Genomic DNA, 17,500 nt, shown 5'->3' on the forward strand with positions numbered 1-17,500 from the left:
CACTGCCAGAATCAGACACTCTCTTTCTCTCTCTCTTCTAATTCCCCGGCATTCTTCTTCAGCACAGTTCAGTACAGTTGCCCCCCATCTCACCCAAGCTCCAGGGTGCATGCATTAGCCTCAGCCCCCCAGCCCCAGCCTCAACCCTCAACACTCAACCCTCAACCCTCAACCCTCAAGCCCCAGCCCTACACCCCAGCCCTACACCCCAGCCCTACACCCCAGCCCTACACCCCAGCCCCAGCCCTACACCCCAGCCCCAGCCCTACACCCCAGCCCTACACCTCAGCCCTACACCCCAGCCCTACGCCCTAGCTCCAGCCCTACACCCCAGCCCTACGCCCTAGCTCCAGCCCTACACCCCAGCCCTACACCCTAGCCCTACACCCCAGCCCTACGCCCTAGCTCCAGCCCTACGCCCCAGCCCTACACCCCAGCCCTACGCCCTAGCTCCAGCCCTACACCCCAGCCCTACGCCCTAGCTCCAGCCCTACACCCCAGCCCTACACCCCAGCCCTACGCCCTAGCTCCAGCCCTACACCCCAGCCCTACACCCCAGCCCTACGCCCCAGCCCTACACCCTAGCTCCAGCCCTACACCCTAGCCCTACACCCCAGCCCTACACCCCAGCCCTACGCCCTAGCTCCAGCCCTACACCCCAGCCCTACACCCTAGCTCCAGCCCTACACCCCAGCCCTACACCCTAGCTCCAGCCCTACACCCCAGCCCTACGCCCTAGCTCCAGCCCTACACCCCAGCCCTACACCCCAGCCCTACGCCCCAGCCCTACGCCCCAGCCCTACACCCCAGCCCTACGCCCCAGCCCTACACCCCAGCCCTACACCCCAGCCCTACACCCCAGCCCTACGCCCTAGCTCCAGCCCTACACCCCAGCCCTACGCCCTAGCTCCAGCCCTACACCCCAGCTCTAAGCCCTAGCTCCAGCCCTACACCCCAGCCCCCCCAGCCCTCCACCCCCCAGCCCTCAGCCCCCCAGCCCTCCACCCCCCAGCCCTCAGCCCCCCAGCTCCATCTCTGACCTCCCTCTCTGAGGCTGACATACCCGTCATTCCTGGAGGTCGTGTGGAACAGTTGTTGGCCATTCCCTGCATCCCTCTGCTGCGGCTACGCAGCCACGCTCAGCAGCTCGCATTCTACAGCCGCTGCATCCTCCGCCAACAACGACAGATGCTCCTCCCCCCCCCCCCCCACGCATGCCTCTATTTCTGGATGCAGCAGGGTTAGAAGCGGACATGTTCGATATGTGTCTGTCAACAACCCTCCTGCAGTGTAGCACCCAGAGGAATGTCCCTATAGGACCCCCCCCCTTAGAACGCCCCCCCCCCCCCCCTCTGTTTAGAACGCCCTTAGAACACCCCCCCCCCCTTTAGAACACCCCCTTCCCCCCCGAGAACGTCCCCAACCCTTTAGAACGTTTGTGAAGCTCTTTAGAACGTCGGAACCTTCCACTTCGAGAACCACGGCGGTGTTCTAGCGCTGTGGGGAATGTTGACGAATGTGGCTCGAAGCTGTTTAGAATATTTGAGGTCGTGACAGAAGAAGCTATATTTAGGTATTTAGATATTTAGATATGTAGATATATATCTCATGGTTTTGGAGCTTGTGGGAATCGTCAGTGAGCGAGAGTGGATCTGTGTGAGCCCGCGCTGAGACCAGCTGTGTGGTCAGGTCAGGTGACCAATCACAGCCAGGCAGTGTTTAACCTCCACGGCACACCTGCTGAAACAGGAACGAGACATCTCACTCCCGTTCCAAACACTCCGATGCCGTATCAGGAAGGTAGGAGACCGTATTCTGAAGACAGGCCTCTACACACCTCACCCTGGCCTCTACTGACCTCACCCTGGCCTCTACACACCTCACCCTGGCCTCTACACACCTCACCCTGGCCTCTAAAGAGCCTGGCCTCCACACACCTCACCCTGGCCTCTACACACCTCACCCTGGCCTCTACACACCTCACCCTGGCCTCTACACACCTCACCCTGACCTCTACACACCTCACCCTGGCCTCTACACACCCCACCCTGGCCTCTACACACCCCACCCTGACCTCTACACACCTCACCCTGGCCTCTACACACCCCACCCTGGCCTCTAAAGAGCCTGGCCACTACACACCTCACCCTGGCCTCTACACACCCCACCCTGGCCTCTAAAGAGCCTGGCCGCTACACACCTCACCCTGGCCTCTACACACCCCACCCTGGCCTCTAAAGAGCCTGGCCGCTACACACCTCACCCTGGCCTCTACACACCTCACCCTGGCCTCTACACACCTCACCCTGGCCTCTACACACCTCACCCTGGCCTCTACACACCTCACCCTGGCCTCTACACACCTCACCCTGACCTCTACACACCTCACCCTGGCCTCTACACACCCCACCCTGGCCTCTAAAGAGCCTGGCCACTACACACCTCACCCTGGCCTCTACACACCTCACCCTGACCTCTACACACCTCACCCTGGCCTCTACACACCTCACCCTGGCCTCTACACACCTCACCCTGGCCTCCACACACCTCACCCTGGCCTCTACACACCCCACCCTGGCCTCTACACACCTCACCCTGACCTCTACACACCTCACCCTGGCCACTACACACCTCACCCTGGCCTCTACACACCTCACCCTGGCCTCTACACACCTCACCCTGGCCTCTACACACCTCACCCTGACCTCTACACACCTCACCCTGGCCTCTACACACCTCACCCTGGCCTCTACACACCTCACCCTGGCCTCTACACACCTCACCCTGGCCTCTACACACCTCACCCTGACCTCTACACACCTCACCCTGGCCTCTACACACCCCACCCTGGCCTCTAAAGAGCCTGGCCTCTACACACCTCACCCTGACCTCTACACACCTCACCCTGGCCTCCACACACCTCACCCTGGCCTCTACACACCTCACCCTGGCCTCTACACACCTCACCCTGGCCTCTACACACCTCACCCTGGCCTCTACACACCTCACCCTGACCTCTACACACCTCACCCTGGCCTCTACACACCCCACCCTGGCCTCTAAAGAGCCTGGCCACTACACACCTCACCCTGACCTCTACACACCTCACCCTGGCCTCTACACACCTCACCCTGGCCTCTACACACCTCACCCTGGCCTCTACACACCTCACCCTGGCCTCCACACACCTCACCCTGACCTCTACACACCTCACCCTGGCCTCTACACACCTCACCCTGGCCTCTACACACCTCACCCTGGCCTCCACACACCTCACCCTGGCCTCTACACACCTCACCCTGGCCACTACACACCTCACCCTGGCCTCTACACACCTCACCCTGGCCTCTACTGACCTCACCCTGGCCTCTAAAGAGCCTGGCCTCTACACACCTCACCCTGGCCTCTACACACCTCACCCTGGCCTCTACACACCTCACCCTGGCCTCTACACACCTCACCCTGACCTCTACACACCTCACCCTGGCCTCTAAAGAGCCTGGCCTCTACAGACAGCTCACCCCGGCCTCTACAGCCAGACACAGCTAGCCCAGATGATGAAACCTCCCAGTGACATTTGAAATGGGCCCAGTTTAGCCAGACATTCCCCTCTGTGTGATCTAATACTGTCAGCGTGATGTGTACCGCCCCCCCCCCCCCAGGCATGGTCTGTGTACCCCCCCCCAGGCATGTCAGCCTGCCAGGATGTTTGGTTACGGCCAGTTAGAGGAGATCAGCCTTCCACTCAGGGACTGTTTGGTCACTCTTGGTAGACGAGTGGTGTATGTGTGTGTGTGTGTGTGTGTGTGTGTGTGTGTGTGCGTATTTGGAATGTTTGGTTATGGCCAGACGTCAAGTTAGAGCAGATCAGTCGCCTTCCACTCAGGGATCGTTTGGTCACTCTTGGTAGATGACTCCCATTAGATATCCTGTCTGTGTGTGTGTGAGTGTGTGTGTGTGTGTGGTGTGGTGTATGTGATGTTACGCTGTATGTGTTTTCGAGTAGAGAGTGTGTGTGTCTGTCTGTGTGTGTGTGTGTGTGTGGCGTTACACTGTGTGTGTGTGTGTGTGTGTGTGTGTGTGTGTGATGTTACGGTGTATGTGTTTGTGAGTAGAGAGTGTGAGTGAGTGTGTGTGCGTTTCACTGTGTGTGTGTGTGTCTGTGTGTGTCTCTGTCTCTGCGTGTGACTGTCTCTCTGCGTGTGTCTGTCTCTCTGTGTGTGTGTGTGTGTGTGTGTGTGTGTGTGTGTGCGGTGTGATGTATGTGATGTTACGCTGTATGTGTTTTCGAATAGAGAGTGTGTGTGTCTGTCTGTCTGTGTGTGTGTGTGTGTGTGTGGCATCACACTGTGTGTGTGTGTGTGTGTGTGTGTGTGTGTGTCTCTCCGCGTCCGTGCGTCAGCCCAGCCCTCACCTCCGTCAGTCCTGGTGAGTAACGTTGTTTCAGCCGTGAGTCAGAACGACCTCAAGTTGAATACATTTGATCGGTGAATGAAGTCTTTCATCAGCGCTACGGCTAGCCTGGAGGCTGGGGGGGCGGGCGGAGAGCTCACACACACACACCCTGGGGGGGCGGGGGAGCGCGTGGGCAAAGACGCCTTCCCACGCTGTCATTGGCTGGATCCCAACTCCTCCCCCCCCCCTGCGTGCAACATCAGCGCTTCAGGCGGAAGTCGTAAACCTCAGAGACCTCATTGGCCGCGGGCGTGCGCCCTGGGCAGGCGCTAACGTCATGCTAACGTCATGCCAGTGTTGCAAAACTGTTTAACGCGGACGGACCACAGGGGGACATGCCTTGCTCGAGGGCACAACGGCAGTGGTAGGCACCTTAGATATGATGCCAGCAAACCTCCAGTCACCAGCTCACATGTAGCTCCCTCCTGAGACGGGGATCGAACCAGCGACCTTCCGATTGCTAGTCTGCCTCTCTAACCTCTAGGCTACCTAACCCCTCTCTGCGTGGCGGCTGTGCCCAGGTTCATGGTCCTAGCTATGGTCCTCACCCCTCTCCTCTCCTCCCCTCCCCTCTCCTCCCCTCCCCCCCAGGTTCAGGCTCCTCCAGAGTGGGACAGACAGCAGGGTAGCAGAGCTCCAGAGCCAGGCCCAGCTCAGGGCCTTCCAGACGGAGCGGGCCCAGACGCTGCAGGAGGAGACGGGCCGGACCCTGGCGCTGTGCCAGGCCGAGTGTGAGAAGAGCCACAAGAAACTGGAGGTACGCTGGACACCCCCACAATCAACCCCTGTCCTCCGATTCCTACCTCCCCCAGCCTCCCCTGGGGTTACTGGATGGTTTAGGAAGATTAGCTTGTGTACTGAAAATAGAATGCACACACACACACACCTTCACAGACAGACACACACACACACACCTTCACAGACACACACACACACACACACACACACACCTTCACAGACACACACAGACACACACATACACACACACCTTCACAGACAGACACACACACACACACACCACACACCACACACCACACACACACACACACACCTTCACAGACAGACACACACACACACACACCTTCACAGACACACACACACAGACACACACATACACACACACCTTCACAGACAGACACACACACACACACAACACACCACACACCACACACACACACACCTTCACAGACACACACACACACACACCTTCACAGACACACACACACAGACACACACATACACACACACCTTCACAGACAGACACACACACACACACACCTTCACAGACACACACACACAGACACACACATACACACACACCTTCACAGACAGACACACACACACACACACACCACACACCACACACCACACACACACACACACCTTCACAGACAGACACACACACACACACACACACACACCTTCACACACACACACACACACACACACACACACACACACCTTCACACACACACACACACACACACACACCACACACACACACCTTCACAGACAGACACACACACACCCACACCACACCACACACACACACACACACCTTCACAGACAGACACACACACACCCACACCACACCACACACACACACACACACACACCTTCACAGACAGACACACACACACCCACACCACACCACACACACACACACACACCACACACCACACACCACACACCACACAGACAGAATAACTAATGAGGGTCGTGTCTACTAAGGGTGACCAAATAGTCCCTGAGTGGAAAGCGACTGATCTTCTCTAACTTGACGTCTCGCCATAACCAAACATTCCACACACACACACACACACACACACACACACACAGAGAGAGCACTAGTAGAATCATCCATTCCCAGTAGTAGACAGCGTGTTATCTCTGTTATCATCCGCTCACAACACGGTGAGTAAGACAAACGATGACGGGAAAAAGACGCCGCTGAAACATTCTGTTGCCGTGAATGTGAGTTGGCCTGTTGGCTGTGTGTGTGTCTGTGTGTGTGTGTGTGTGTCTGTGTGTGTGTGTGTGTGTGTCTGTGTCTGTGTCTGTGTCTGTGTGTGTGTGTGTCTGTGTGTGTCTGTGTGTGTGTCTGTGTGTCTGTATGTGTGTTTGTGTCTGTGTGTGTGTGTGTGTGTCTGTGTGTCTGTGTGTGTGTGTCTGTGTGTGTCTTTGTGTCTGTGTGTGTGTGTGTGTGTGTGTGTGTGTGTGACATCACCTCACCTCTGGCGTGTCCCTGGCGTGTTCCCTGCTGCAGGTCCTGACCGCGGAGTTCTACGGGCTGCAGGCGGCGTCGGAGCGGCGCGTGGCGGAGCTGCAGGCCGTGAGCGCGGAACACGCCGCCCGCCTGGAGACCTACGAGAGGCTGGAGCAGGAGCTGGACCATGTGACCCTGCAGGCCGCGGAGAGTAAGACCTCATATACAGTATATACCTCTAACACTAACTACCACTACCCTAACACTAGAACAGAGAGCTGGACCATGTGACCCTGCAGGCCGCGGAGAGTAAGTCGTTATTATAATTAATCATAATAATAATAATCATAATCATAATAATACATTCGACTTATATAGCGCTTTTCTAGACACTCAAAGACGCTTTACAAACTGAAAAGATGGAGTAGTAATAATAAAAATAAAGAAAAGGTAAATAGAAGAAAGTATAGGGGCCTAATTAAGGTAGTGCTGGGGACACATGGGAAGGGGAGGGGGAGAGGGTTAACTGGTGAAGGGGTGGGGGAGAGGGTTAACTGGTGAAGGGGAGGGGGAGAGGGTTAACTGGTGAAGGGGAGGGGGAGAGGGTTAACTGGTGAAGGGGAGGGGGAGAGGGTTAACTGGTGAAGGGGAGGGGGAGAGGGTTAACTGGTGAAGGGGAGGGGGAGAGGGTTAACTGGTGAAGGGGAGGGGGAGAGGGTTAACTGGTGAAGGGGAGGGGGAGAGGGTTAACTGGTGAAGGGGAGGGGGGGGAGAGGGTTAACTGGTGAAGGGGAGGGGGAGAGGGTTAACTGGTGAAGGGGAGGGGGAGAGGGTTAACTGGTGAAGGGGAGGGGGAGAGGGTTAACTGGTGAAGGCGAGGGGGAGAGGGTTAACTGGTGAAGGGGAGGGGGAGAGGGTTAACTGGTGAAGGGGAGGGGGAGAGGGTTAACTGGTGAAGGTGAGGTTTTGAGGGTTTAAATGTTGGCAGGGTGAGTAATACCACAACCTCTAACACTAGAACAGCCGTGCCTTTTTTACCTACTACAAGAGTGGCCTTACAATGGGAAGCTGCTACTTACACACAAAGACCACTAGTTGGCCGTCTTGTAAATTAGCCTGCCTCCTACAGAGAAAAACTGCAAAATAGCTTTATTTCTAGTTCTAGTGTTAACTAACATCTGAATGTAATACCACACACACCATAACCTTTAACCCACATCTGAATGTAGTCTTACATCATCTGAGTGTAATAACTGCAACATTAGACTCATGTCTGAATGTAATGCTGCAACATTGGTGTAATACGTGTAATATAACTCTGCTGCAGGGGTCACACTACACGTGGTGCTGCTACATAGTACGACACAGGAGTCACACTACACGTGGTGCTGTTACATAGTACGACACAGGAGCAAGAGTCACACTACACGTGGTGCTGCTACATAGTACAACACAGGAGTCACACAGTACGTGGTGCTGCTACATAGTACAACACAGGAGCAGGAGTCACACAGCACGTGGTGCTGTTACATAGTACAACACAGGAGCAGGAGTCACACAGCACGTGGTGCTGCTGAGCAGAGAAAGTGACACCTGACAGTGTGATCTGTCCGTCAGTACCAGGGTAACTCTACACCACTACGAAGCTGCCGGGAGGAATGTGGACATGATACTTACGTTCCAGACAGACAGACAGCGCACCGTGTGAAACTCCCAGCATCAGGCCCATGTTTAAAGTGTTATTGTGACGTCACATGACACCAGTGTGAGAGAGTCACATTCTCAGGCTTGGGTTCCTGACATTGCAGCACAAGACAATAAGGCGACAGGCAGAATTCAAGATGGTGACAATAATACAGGACATGAGTGACTAATGAGACAGGATACAATTAGCAGTACAACTAGTAATAGTTGACCTGTGTGTTACCTGTGGTGTGCTGGTCATGTGACCCTGTGTGTGTTACCTGTGGTGTGGTGGTCATGTGACCCTGTGTGTGTTACCTGTGGTGTGGTGGTCATGTGACCCTGTGTGTGTTACCTGTGGTGTGGTGGTCATGTGACTGTGTGTGTTACCTGTGGTGTGGTGGTCATGTGACCCTGTGTGTGTTACCTGTGGTGTGGTGGTCATGTGACCCTGTGTGTGTTACCTGTGGTGTGGTGGTCATGTGACCCTGTGTGTGTTACCTGTGGTGTGGTGGTCATGTGACCCTGTGTGTGTTACCTGTGGTGTGGTGGTCATGTGACCCTGTGTGTGTTACCTGTGGTGTGGTGGTCATGTGACTGTGTGTGTTACCTGTGATGTGGTGGTCATGTGACCCTGTGTGTGTTACCTGTGGTGTGGTGGTCATGTGACCCTGTGTGTGTTACCTGTGGTGTGGTGGTCATGTGACTGTGTGTGTTACCTGTGATGTGGTGGTCATGTGACCCTGTGTGTGTTACCTGTGGTGTGGTGGTCATGTGACTGTGTGTGTTACCTGTGATGTGGTGGTCATGTGACCCTGTGTGTGTTACCTGTGGTGTGGTGGTCATGTGACCCTGTGTGTGTTACCTGTGGTGTGGTGGTCATGTGACCCTGTGTGTGTTACCTGTGGTGTGGTGGTCATGTGACTGTGTGTGTTACCTGTGGTGTGGTGGTCATGTGACCCTGTGTGTGTTACCTGTGGTGTGGTGGTCATGTGACCCTGTGTGTGTTACCTGTGGTGTGGTGGTCATGTGACCCTGTGTGTGTTACCTGTGGTGTGGTGGTCATGTGACCCTGTGTGTGTGTTACCTGTGGTGTGGTGGTCATGTGACCCTGTGTGTGTTACCTGTGGTGTGGTGGTCATGTGACCCTGTGTGTGTTACCTGTGGTGTGGTGGTCATGTGACCCTGTGTGTGTTACCTGTGGTGTGGTGGTCATGTGACCCTGTGTGTGTTACCTGTGATGTGCTGGTCATGTGACCCTGTGTGTGTTACCTGTGGTGTGGTGGTCATGTGACCCTGTGTGTGTTACCTGTGGTGTGGTGGTCATGTGACCCTGTGTGTGTTACCTGTGGTGTGGTGGTCATGTGACCCTGTGTGTGTTACCTGTGGTGTGGTGGTCATGTGACACTGTGTGTGTGTTACCTGTGATGTGCTGGTCATGTGATCCTGTGTGTGTTACCTGTGGTGTGGTGGTCATGTGACCCTGTGTGTGTTACCTGTGGTGTGGTGGTCATGTGACCCTGTGTGTGTTACCTGTGGTGTGGTGGTCATGTGACCCTGTGTGTGTTACCTGTGGTGTGCTGGTCATGTGACCCTGTGTGTGTTACCTGTGGTGTGGTGGTCATGTGACCCTGTGTGTGTTACCTGTGGTGTGGTGGTCATGTGATCCTGTGTGTGTTACCTGTGGTGTGCTGGTCATGTGACCCTGTGTGTGTTACCTGTGGTGTGCTGGTCATGTGACCCTGTGTGTGTTACCTGTGGTGTGCTGGTCATGTGATCCTGTGTGTGTTACCTGTGGTGTGGTGGTCATGTGACCCTGTGTGTGTTACCTGTGGTGTGGTGGTCATGTGACCCTGTGTGTGTTACCTGTGGTGTGGTGGTCATGTGACCCTGTGTGTGTTACCTGTGGTGTGCTGGTCATGTGACCCTGTGTGTGTTACCTGTGATGTGGTGGTCATGTGACTGTGTGTGTTACCTGTGGTGTGGTGGTCATGTGACCCTGTGTGTGTTACCTGTGGTGTGGTGGTCATGTGACCCTGTGTGTGTTACCTGTGGTGTGGTTGTCATGTGACTGTGTGTGTTACCTGTGGTGTGGTGGTCATGTGACCCTGTGTGTGTTACCTGTGGTGTGCTGGTCATGTGACTGTGTGTTACCTGTGGTGTGGTGGTCATGTGACCCTGTGTGTGTTACCTGTGGTGTGGTGGTCATGTGACTGTGTGTGTTACCTGTGGTGTGGTGGTCATGTGACTGTGTGTTACCTGTGGTGTGGTGGTCATGTGACCCTGTGTGTGTTACCTGTGATGTGGTGGTCATGTGACCCTGTGTGTGTTACCTGTGGTGTGGTGGTCATGTGACCCTGTGTGTGTTACCTGTGATGTGCTGGTCATGTGACTGTGTGTTACCTGTGGTGTGGTGGTCATGTGACCCTGTGTGTTACCTGTGGTGTGGTGGTCATGTGACCCTGTGTGTGTTACCTGTGGTGTGGTGGTCATGTGACCCTGTGTGTGTTACCTGTGATGTGGTGGTCATGTGACCCTGTGTGTGTTACCTGTGGTGTGGTGGTCATGTGACCCTGTGTGTGTTACCTGTGATGTGGTGGTCATGTGACCCTGTGTGTGTTACCTGTGGTGTGGTGGTCATGTGACCCTGTGTGTGTTACCTGTGATGTGCTGGTCATGTGACCCTGTGTGTGTTACCTGTGGTGTGGTGGTCATGTGACTGTGTGTGTTACCTGTGATGTGGTGGTCATGTGACCCTGTGTGTGTTACCTGTGGTGTGGTGGTCATGTGACCCTGTGTGTGTTACCTGTGATGTGGTGGTCATGTGACCCTGTGTGTGTTACCTGTGGTGTGGTGGTCATGTGACCCTGTGTGTGTTACCTGTGGTGTGGTGGTCATGTGACTGTGTGTGTTACCTGTGGTGTGGTGGTCATGTGATCCTGTGTGTGTTACCTGTGGTGTGGTGGTCATGTGATCCTGTGCCTGTGTGTGATTGGCCAGTGGAGAGCGAGGAGGAGGCAGAGAGGGTGCTGTTCTCCTACGGCTACGGAGCCAACGTGCCCACCACCGCCAAGAGACGCCTGAAACAGAGGTGAGGGGGTGTGTGTGTGTGTGTGTTCGCTTCTGCATGGGAACAGCGCTACACTTGTGTTCAGCTATAACTGGTAGTCTCTTTCTCACCTTCACCATTGATGTGCATATGGTGGTGCATATGGTGGGCTTGATGTAGGGCTGGGCAAACGATCAACATTTTTTTTCCGATAATCGTAAGAATTAACGATCAATTATCGATTAATCAATAAGCTTTTTTTTCATAAAAAAATAATAATAATAAAACTAGGGCAGAAATAACAAGCATGTTTTCCTTGGGGAAAAAACTTTTTTTGTGTTGCTATTGCAGAATTGCACAATGCACACATTCATTCATTCACATTAACTAGACACTACAGTCAGATAACAATCCTCTTAAACAAGGCAGTGAGTAGCCTAAATTGTTTAACTTAAAAACACATTTTACATTATAAATAAAAATATAGAAAATAAGTAACTCACCATAGGAGCAGTAAAAAAACAGTTACTCACAAATAGGAGGATGACTGAAAACGTTAGTGTCCTTAAGAGCGTCCAGCTTAACTTAAATTTAAACTCCAGCGAGAGACTGTAGGCGGCAGGCCTACTGGTTCTTGTTCAAAAAGATGATCATGTTAACATGTTCAGGGGTGAGAGACGAACGCAATCTGGTGACAGTTAGGCCAGCCGCAGAAAACACTCGCTCCGAGCCGGGCACCGAGGTTGCGGGGATGCAGAGGTAGGTCCGCGCTAATTTGGCCAACCGAGGAAACCTTCTTTCGTTTAATTTCCACCAGTCAGTTGGGTCGCAGTTCAGGCCCGCATTTTCTCTTCTCGTTGTGCATCACACCTCCCGCGTATAAGATGAGGCATGATGGAGGGCTGAGAAGTACAAGGTAGCGAAGGAGCAGTCAGGGTCGGGTGTACGGTTTGCAGGTGGTATTTCATCGGGGTCGTCGTCGTATTATATTTATAGGTCACTGCGCAGTGTTTGCAATGAACGAGGTCGCCTTTCAGATCAAAATGCTCCCACACCAAGCTTCGTTTCGCTCGCTTCGCAATTTTCCAAGCAGTGTGTGTTCCAACAGTTTACCGCACAGCTGATTAATCAATTAAACATGCAAGGTGCCTTTCAGGAAGTAGTGGAGATCGTGCACCTATTACTGGAGGTCAGGTTACACTAACGTACGGGAACTTCCGTCATGCCGTACTGCGTTGCGAAATTCAATGCGAAGGCAAATGCAAAGTTCATTTCTCACACATAACGTGGACAAACTAATTTCCATTATTCTTCTTCTTATTATTTAAAAAAATAATAATATTAACGATTATCGAGCAAAATATTTTGTGATCGACCAAGACCTTATCGATCAATTAATCGATCATCGATCATTGATGCCCACCCCTAGCTTGATGTGCATATTGCTGTTCATATTTGGATCTTGCATGATATGTATGCTACTTGTCAATCCAAATAAAGCATTAAACTGTGTGTGTGTGTGTGCGTGTGCTCGTGCACGTGCGCGTGTGCGTGTGCGTGTGTGTGTGTATGTACTGTATGTGTGCGTGTGTGTGTGTGTGCGTGTGCGTGTGCGTGTGTGTGTGTGTGCGTGTGCGTGTAGTGTTCACCTGGCTCGTAGAGTGCTGCAGCTGGAGCAGCAGAACACTCTGCTGAGGAGAGACGCAGAGAGACACACCGCCCAGACCGGACAGATCTCTGGAGAGGTAATACCCCCTCTAATACCCCCTGTACCCCTCTACTACCCCCTGTACCCCTCTACTACCCCCTGTACCCCTCTAATACCCCCTGTACCCCTCTATTACCCCCTGTACCCCTCTACTACCCCCTGTACCCCTCTATTACCCCCTGTACCCCTCTATTACCCCCTGTACCCCTCTACTACCCCCTGTACCCCTCTAATACCCCCTGTACCCCTCTAATACCCCCTGTACCCCTCTACTACCCCCTGTACCCCTCTATTACCCCCTGTACCCCTCTACTACCCCCTGTACCCCTCTCCTACCCCCTGTACCCCTCTATTACCCCCTGTACCCCTCTATTACCCCCTGTACCCCTCTACTACCCCCTGTACCCCTCTATTACCCCCTGTACCCCTCTATTACCCCCTGTACCCCTCTAATACCCCCTGTACCCCTCTATTACCCCCTGTACCCCTCTATTACCCCCTGTACCCCTCTAATACCCCCTGTACCCCTCTATTACCCCCTGTACCCCTCTAATACCCCTCTAATACCCCCTCTCCTACCCCCTGTACCCCTCTCCTACCCCCTGTACCCCTCTATTACCCCCTGTACCCCTCTATTACCCCCTGTACCCCTCTAATACCCCCTGTACCCCTCTACTACCCCCTGTACCCCTCTATTACCCCTCTACTACCCCCTCTACTACCCCCTGTACCCCTCTACTACCCCCTGTACCCCTCTATTACCCCCTGTACCCCTCTAATACCCCCTGTACCCCTCTAATACCCCCTGTACCCCTCTACTACCCCCTGTACCCCTCTAATACCCCCTGTACCCCTCTACTACCCCCTGTACCCCTCTAATACCCCCTGTACCCCTCTACTACCCCCTGTACCCCTCTAATACCCCTCTAATATCCCCTGTACCCCACCTTATACCGCCTGTAACCCTAATACCCCCCTCTAATACCCCCCTCTACCCCACCTGGTCTCCAGTGTGTGTGTTTATTAAGCAGTCTTATGGCTTATATGAGGATGCTGTTGGTGGTTGACAGCTCAGTGTTCAGTACCATAGAGACCATACCCAGCAGTACCATAGAGACCATACCCAGCAGTACCATAGAGACCATACCCAGCAGTACCATAGTACACCCTCTAGACTCATCAGCAAACCGCCGCCAGGTGGTGAACATGGACAACCGCACCTCCTCCCCGCTGACCCTCAGCATAGGAGCACCTCCTCCCCGCTGACCCTCAGCATAGGAGCGCCACAGGGCTGTCTCCTCAGCCCCCTCCTGTTTGCCACCTACACCCACGACTGCCTGGCGACAAAATCCTCAAACGCACGCCCCCCAATCACCACCAACGCCTCAGAGGTGGAGACAGCGGACAAATTCAGATACCTCGGGGAGGGGTAAACACTCGTAAACACCTGACATGGACCATCCACACCGAAACTATCGTAAGGAAGGCCCAACAGTGATGGACGCCCTCGGGCCGCTAAAGACATTTGGCCTGAGACCTCAACTCCTCAGAGGCTTTACTGAGTGGGGCGGTCCCACTCGTATGTTTCATTTTCATTACATTAGATAGAGAGATAGTGAAGGTAGACAGACAGGAGAGTAAGGAGAAGAGAGTGTGGCTTGTCAGCAGGGCATGGGCCGGATTCCAACCCAAGCCGACACGGGCATAATGTGTGCACTGTGGACCGCGGTGCTAGACCACAGGACCCTAGAACAGCTTTATATGCTCCTCTCTGCCCCCTACCTCCCTGCCCCCCTCCCTGAAGAACAGCTTTATAAGCACCCTAAATGCAGCCGCCCCCCCCCAGCGAAAGTAACTCACATGATGGTACTTGTTGTATAACCGGAGAGACAGATAAACATCTTGTGTACGTGCGTGAGAGATGCTGCCAGTGTTCCCCCCCCGTGGCTGTGAGCCTGTGGGTGAGGGTTAGAGCCCTGCCAGCGTCAGGGAGGGAGGACCTGGCTCGCTCTACCCACAACGCACCTGGCTCGCTCTACCCACAACGCACCTGGATCGCTCTACCCACAACGCACCTGGCTCGCTCTACCCACAACGCACCTGGCTCGCTCTACCCACAACGCACCTGGCTCGCTCTACCCACAACGCACCGCAAGTCAGCACACGATGGGCTCCGTCCCCGGCCAACCACACGCGCGTGCACACTCACACACACACTCGCACACACACACACACACACACACACACACACACACCTGGCCCTGCACATGAAGAGACACCAGAACTAACGCACGCATGCACGTGTACACACACACACACACACACACACACACACACACACACATACACACACACACACACACCTGGACCTGCACATGAAGAGACACCAGAACTAACACACGCACTGGTCTGGTCAGTTAAGTTAAGTCAGTAATGACAGGGTTAGCATGGCTGTATTAAGTCAGTAATGACAGGGTTAGCATGGCTGTATTAAGTCAGTAGTGATAGGGTTAGCATGGCTGTATTAAGTCAGTAATGATAGGGTTAGCATGGCTGTATTAAGTCAGTAATGATGGGGTTAGCATGGCTGTATTAAGTCAGTAGTGATAGGGTTAGCATGGCTGTATTAAGTCAGTAATGATATCTCCCTACCTCCCTCCCTACCCCCCTACCCCCCACCCTCCCTACCCCCCGACCAGCCGACCTCCCTACCTCTCTACCTCCCTCCCTCCTATGGGTGTGTGTGTCGGTCACATTTGCGAGGCGCGTGTGTGTCGTCCCCCCCGCACGCTGGAACCTCCAACCAGGGAAGGCCATCAGTGTGTGTCAAGTCAAGTGACAGTCCCTCTCTCTCAGCCAATGGGAACAGGACAGTCCCTGTCTCTCAGCCAATGGGAACAGGACAGTCCCTGTCTCTCAGCCAATGGGAACAGGACAGTCCCTGTCTCTCAGCCAATGGGAACAGGACAGTCCCTGTCTCTCAGCCAATGGGAACAGGACAGTCCCTGTCTCTCAGCCAATAGGAACAGGACAGTCCCTGTCTCTCAGCCAATAGGAACAGGACAGTCCCTGTCTCTCAGCCAACAGGAACAGGACAGTCCCTGTCTCTCAGCCAATGGGAACAGGACAGTCCCCCTCTCTCAGCCAATGGGAACAGGACAGTCCCTGTCTCTCAGCCAATGGGAACAGGACAGTCCCTGTCTCTCAGCCAATGGGAACAGGACAGTCCCTGTCTCTCAGCCAATAGGAACAGGACAGTCCCTGTCTCTCAGCCAACAGGAACAGGACAGTCCCTCTCTCTCAGCCAATGGGAACAGGACAGTCCCTGTCTCTCAGCCAATGGGAACAGGACAGTCCCTGTCTCTCAGCCAATGGGAACAGGACAGTCCCTCTCTCTCAGCCAATGGGAACAGGGCAACGGCAATGGTCACCATGGCAACGGCGGGCGTGAGTCAACGGGCTGTCCGTTTGGCCGTGGGCGGTGATGGATTGGCACGTGTGTGTGTGTGTGTGTGTGTGTGCGTGTGTGTGTGTGGTGGTGGACGATGATGAGTCACCGTGTCGAGAGCAAAGAGGCCGAAAGTGAACAATTAACAGGGTTCCTGGGTGTTAGCTGGTTAGCCAACTGTCCTCCCACACAATACACTCTGACTAATCAACTACTGTTGGTCATAATTATCCTTTTCCTCTCTCTCCCCCCCCTCCTCCTCTCCTCTCCTCTCCTTTCTTCTACCCACCTCCACCCCTCCTGTAAACACTGTGTTATAGGTCAGTGGGTTTTACTAGAGAGGTGTGTTGAGGAGAAAAGGAGAGTTTCACTCTCAAAACCAGTGTGACCGCTGATTACCACACATCTGTGGTTGCTGTTCACCTTCCTCCTATTCCAGTCAATGTAAACTGGTTTTCACTGTATTTTTTCCAGTTAATGTAAACTGGTTTTAACTTTCTTTTCCAGTCAATTTCGCAATAAGTACATTTGTGGTGGAAAGGTGCAGCATTGGTTTAGTTTAGAGATGTACAGGACAGCTAGCGATGGTTAGTTTAGAGATAATAATAATAATACATTAGACTTATATAGCGCTTTTCTAGACACTCAAAGACGCTTTACAAACTGAAAAGATCGAGTAGTAATAATAAAAAGAAACAAAAAAATAAATAAAAGAAAGTATAGGGGTCTAATTGATTTTTAGATTACTAAATCTAAATCTAGGTGTCTTTGTAGTACAATCTACTCTGTATACTGCAATTACACCTAGATTTATTATGTCCAGGAGGGCTAACGTAGGTTAGTTTAGTGGTGTACTATGGTTTTCCTGCAAACGTCGCCACATTGCCACCATTGGTGTGTGAACGGGTGAATGAGAGGCCGTTGTAAAGCGCTTTGGAATAAGGCGCTATA

General features: G+C 53.6%; 1 protein-coding gene across 1 annotated transcript in view; it reads left to right on the forward strand.

Moving 5' to 3' along the window:
• Positions 1 to 17,500, forward strand: part of LOC308175458 (progesterone-induced-blocking factor 1-like) — a gene marked incomplete at both ends in the record, with an annotated part of 45,363 nt that overhangs the window by 16,878 nt on the left and 10,985 nt on the right. Inside the window, 4 exons of the mRNA XM_080551124.1 lie at positions 5,047 to 5,212; positions 6,722 to 6,872; positions 11,345 to 11,435; positions 13,036 to 13,138. Coding sequence (XP_080407250.1) covers positions 5,047 to 5,212; positions 6,722 to 6,872; positions 11,345 to 11,435; positions 13,036 to 13,138 — 511 coding nt within the window. The remainder of the gene's footprint in view (positions 1 to 5,046; positions 5,213 to 6,721; positions 6,873 to 11,344; positions 11,436 to 13,035; positions 13,139 to 17,500) is intronic.

The sequence above is a fragment of the Nansenia antarctica genome, assembly GCF_963989245.1.
Source record: "Nansenia antarctica genome assembly, contig: SCAFFOLD_265, whole genome shotgun sequence".
Classification (NCBI taxonomy): domain Eukaryota; kingdom Metazoa; phylum Chordata; class Actinopteri; order Argentiniformes; family Microstomatidae; genus Nansenia; species Nansenia antarctica.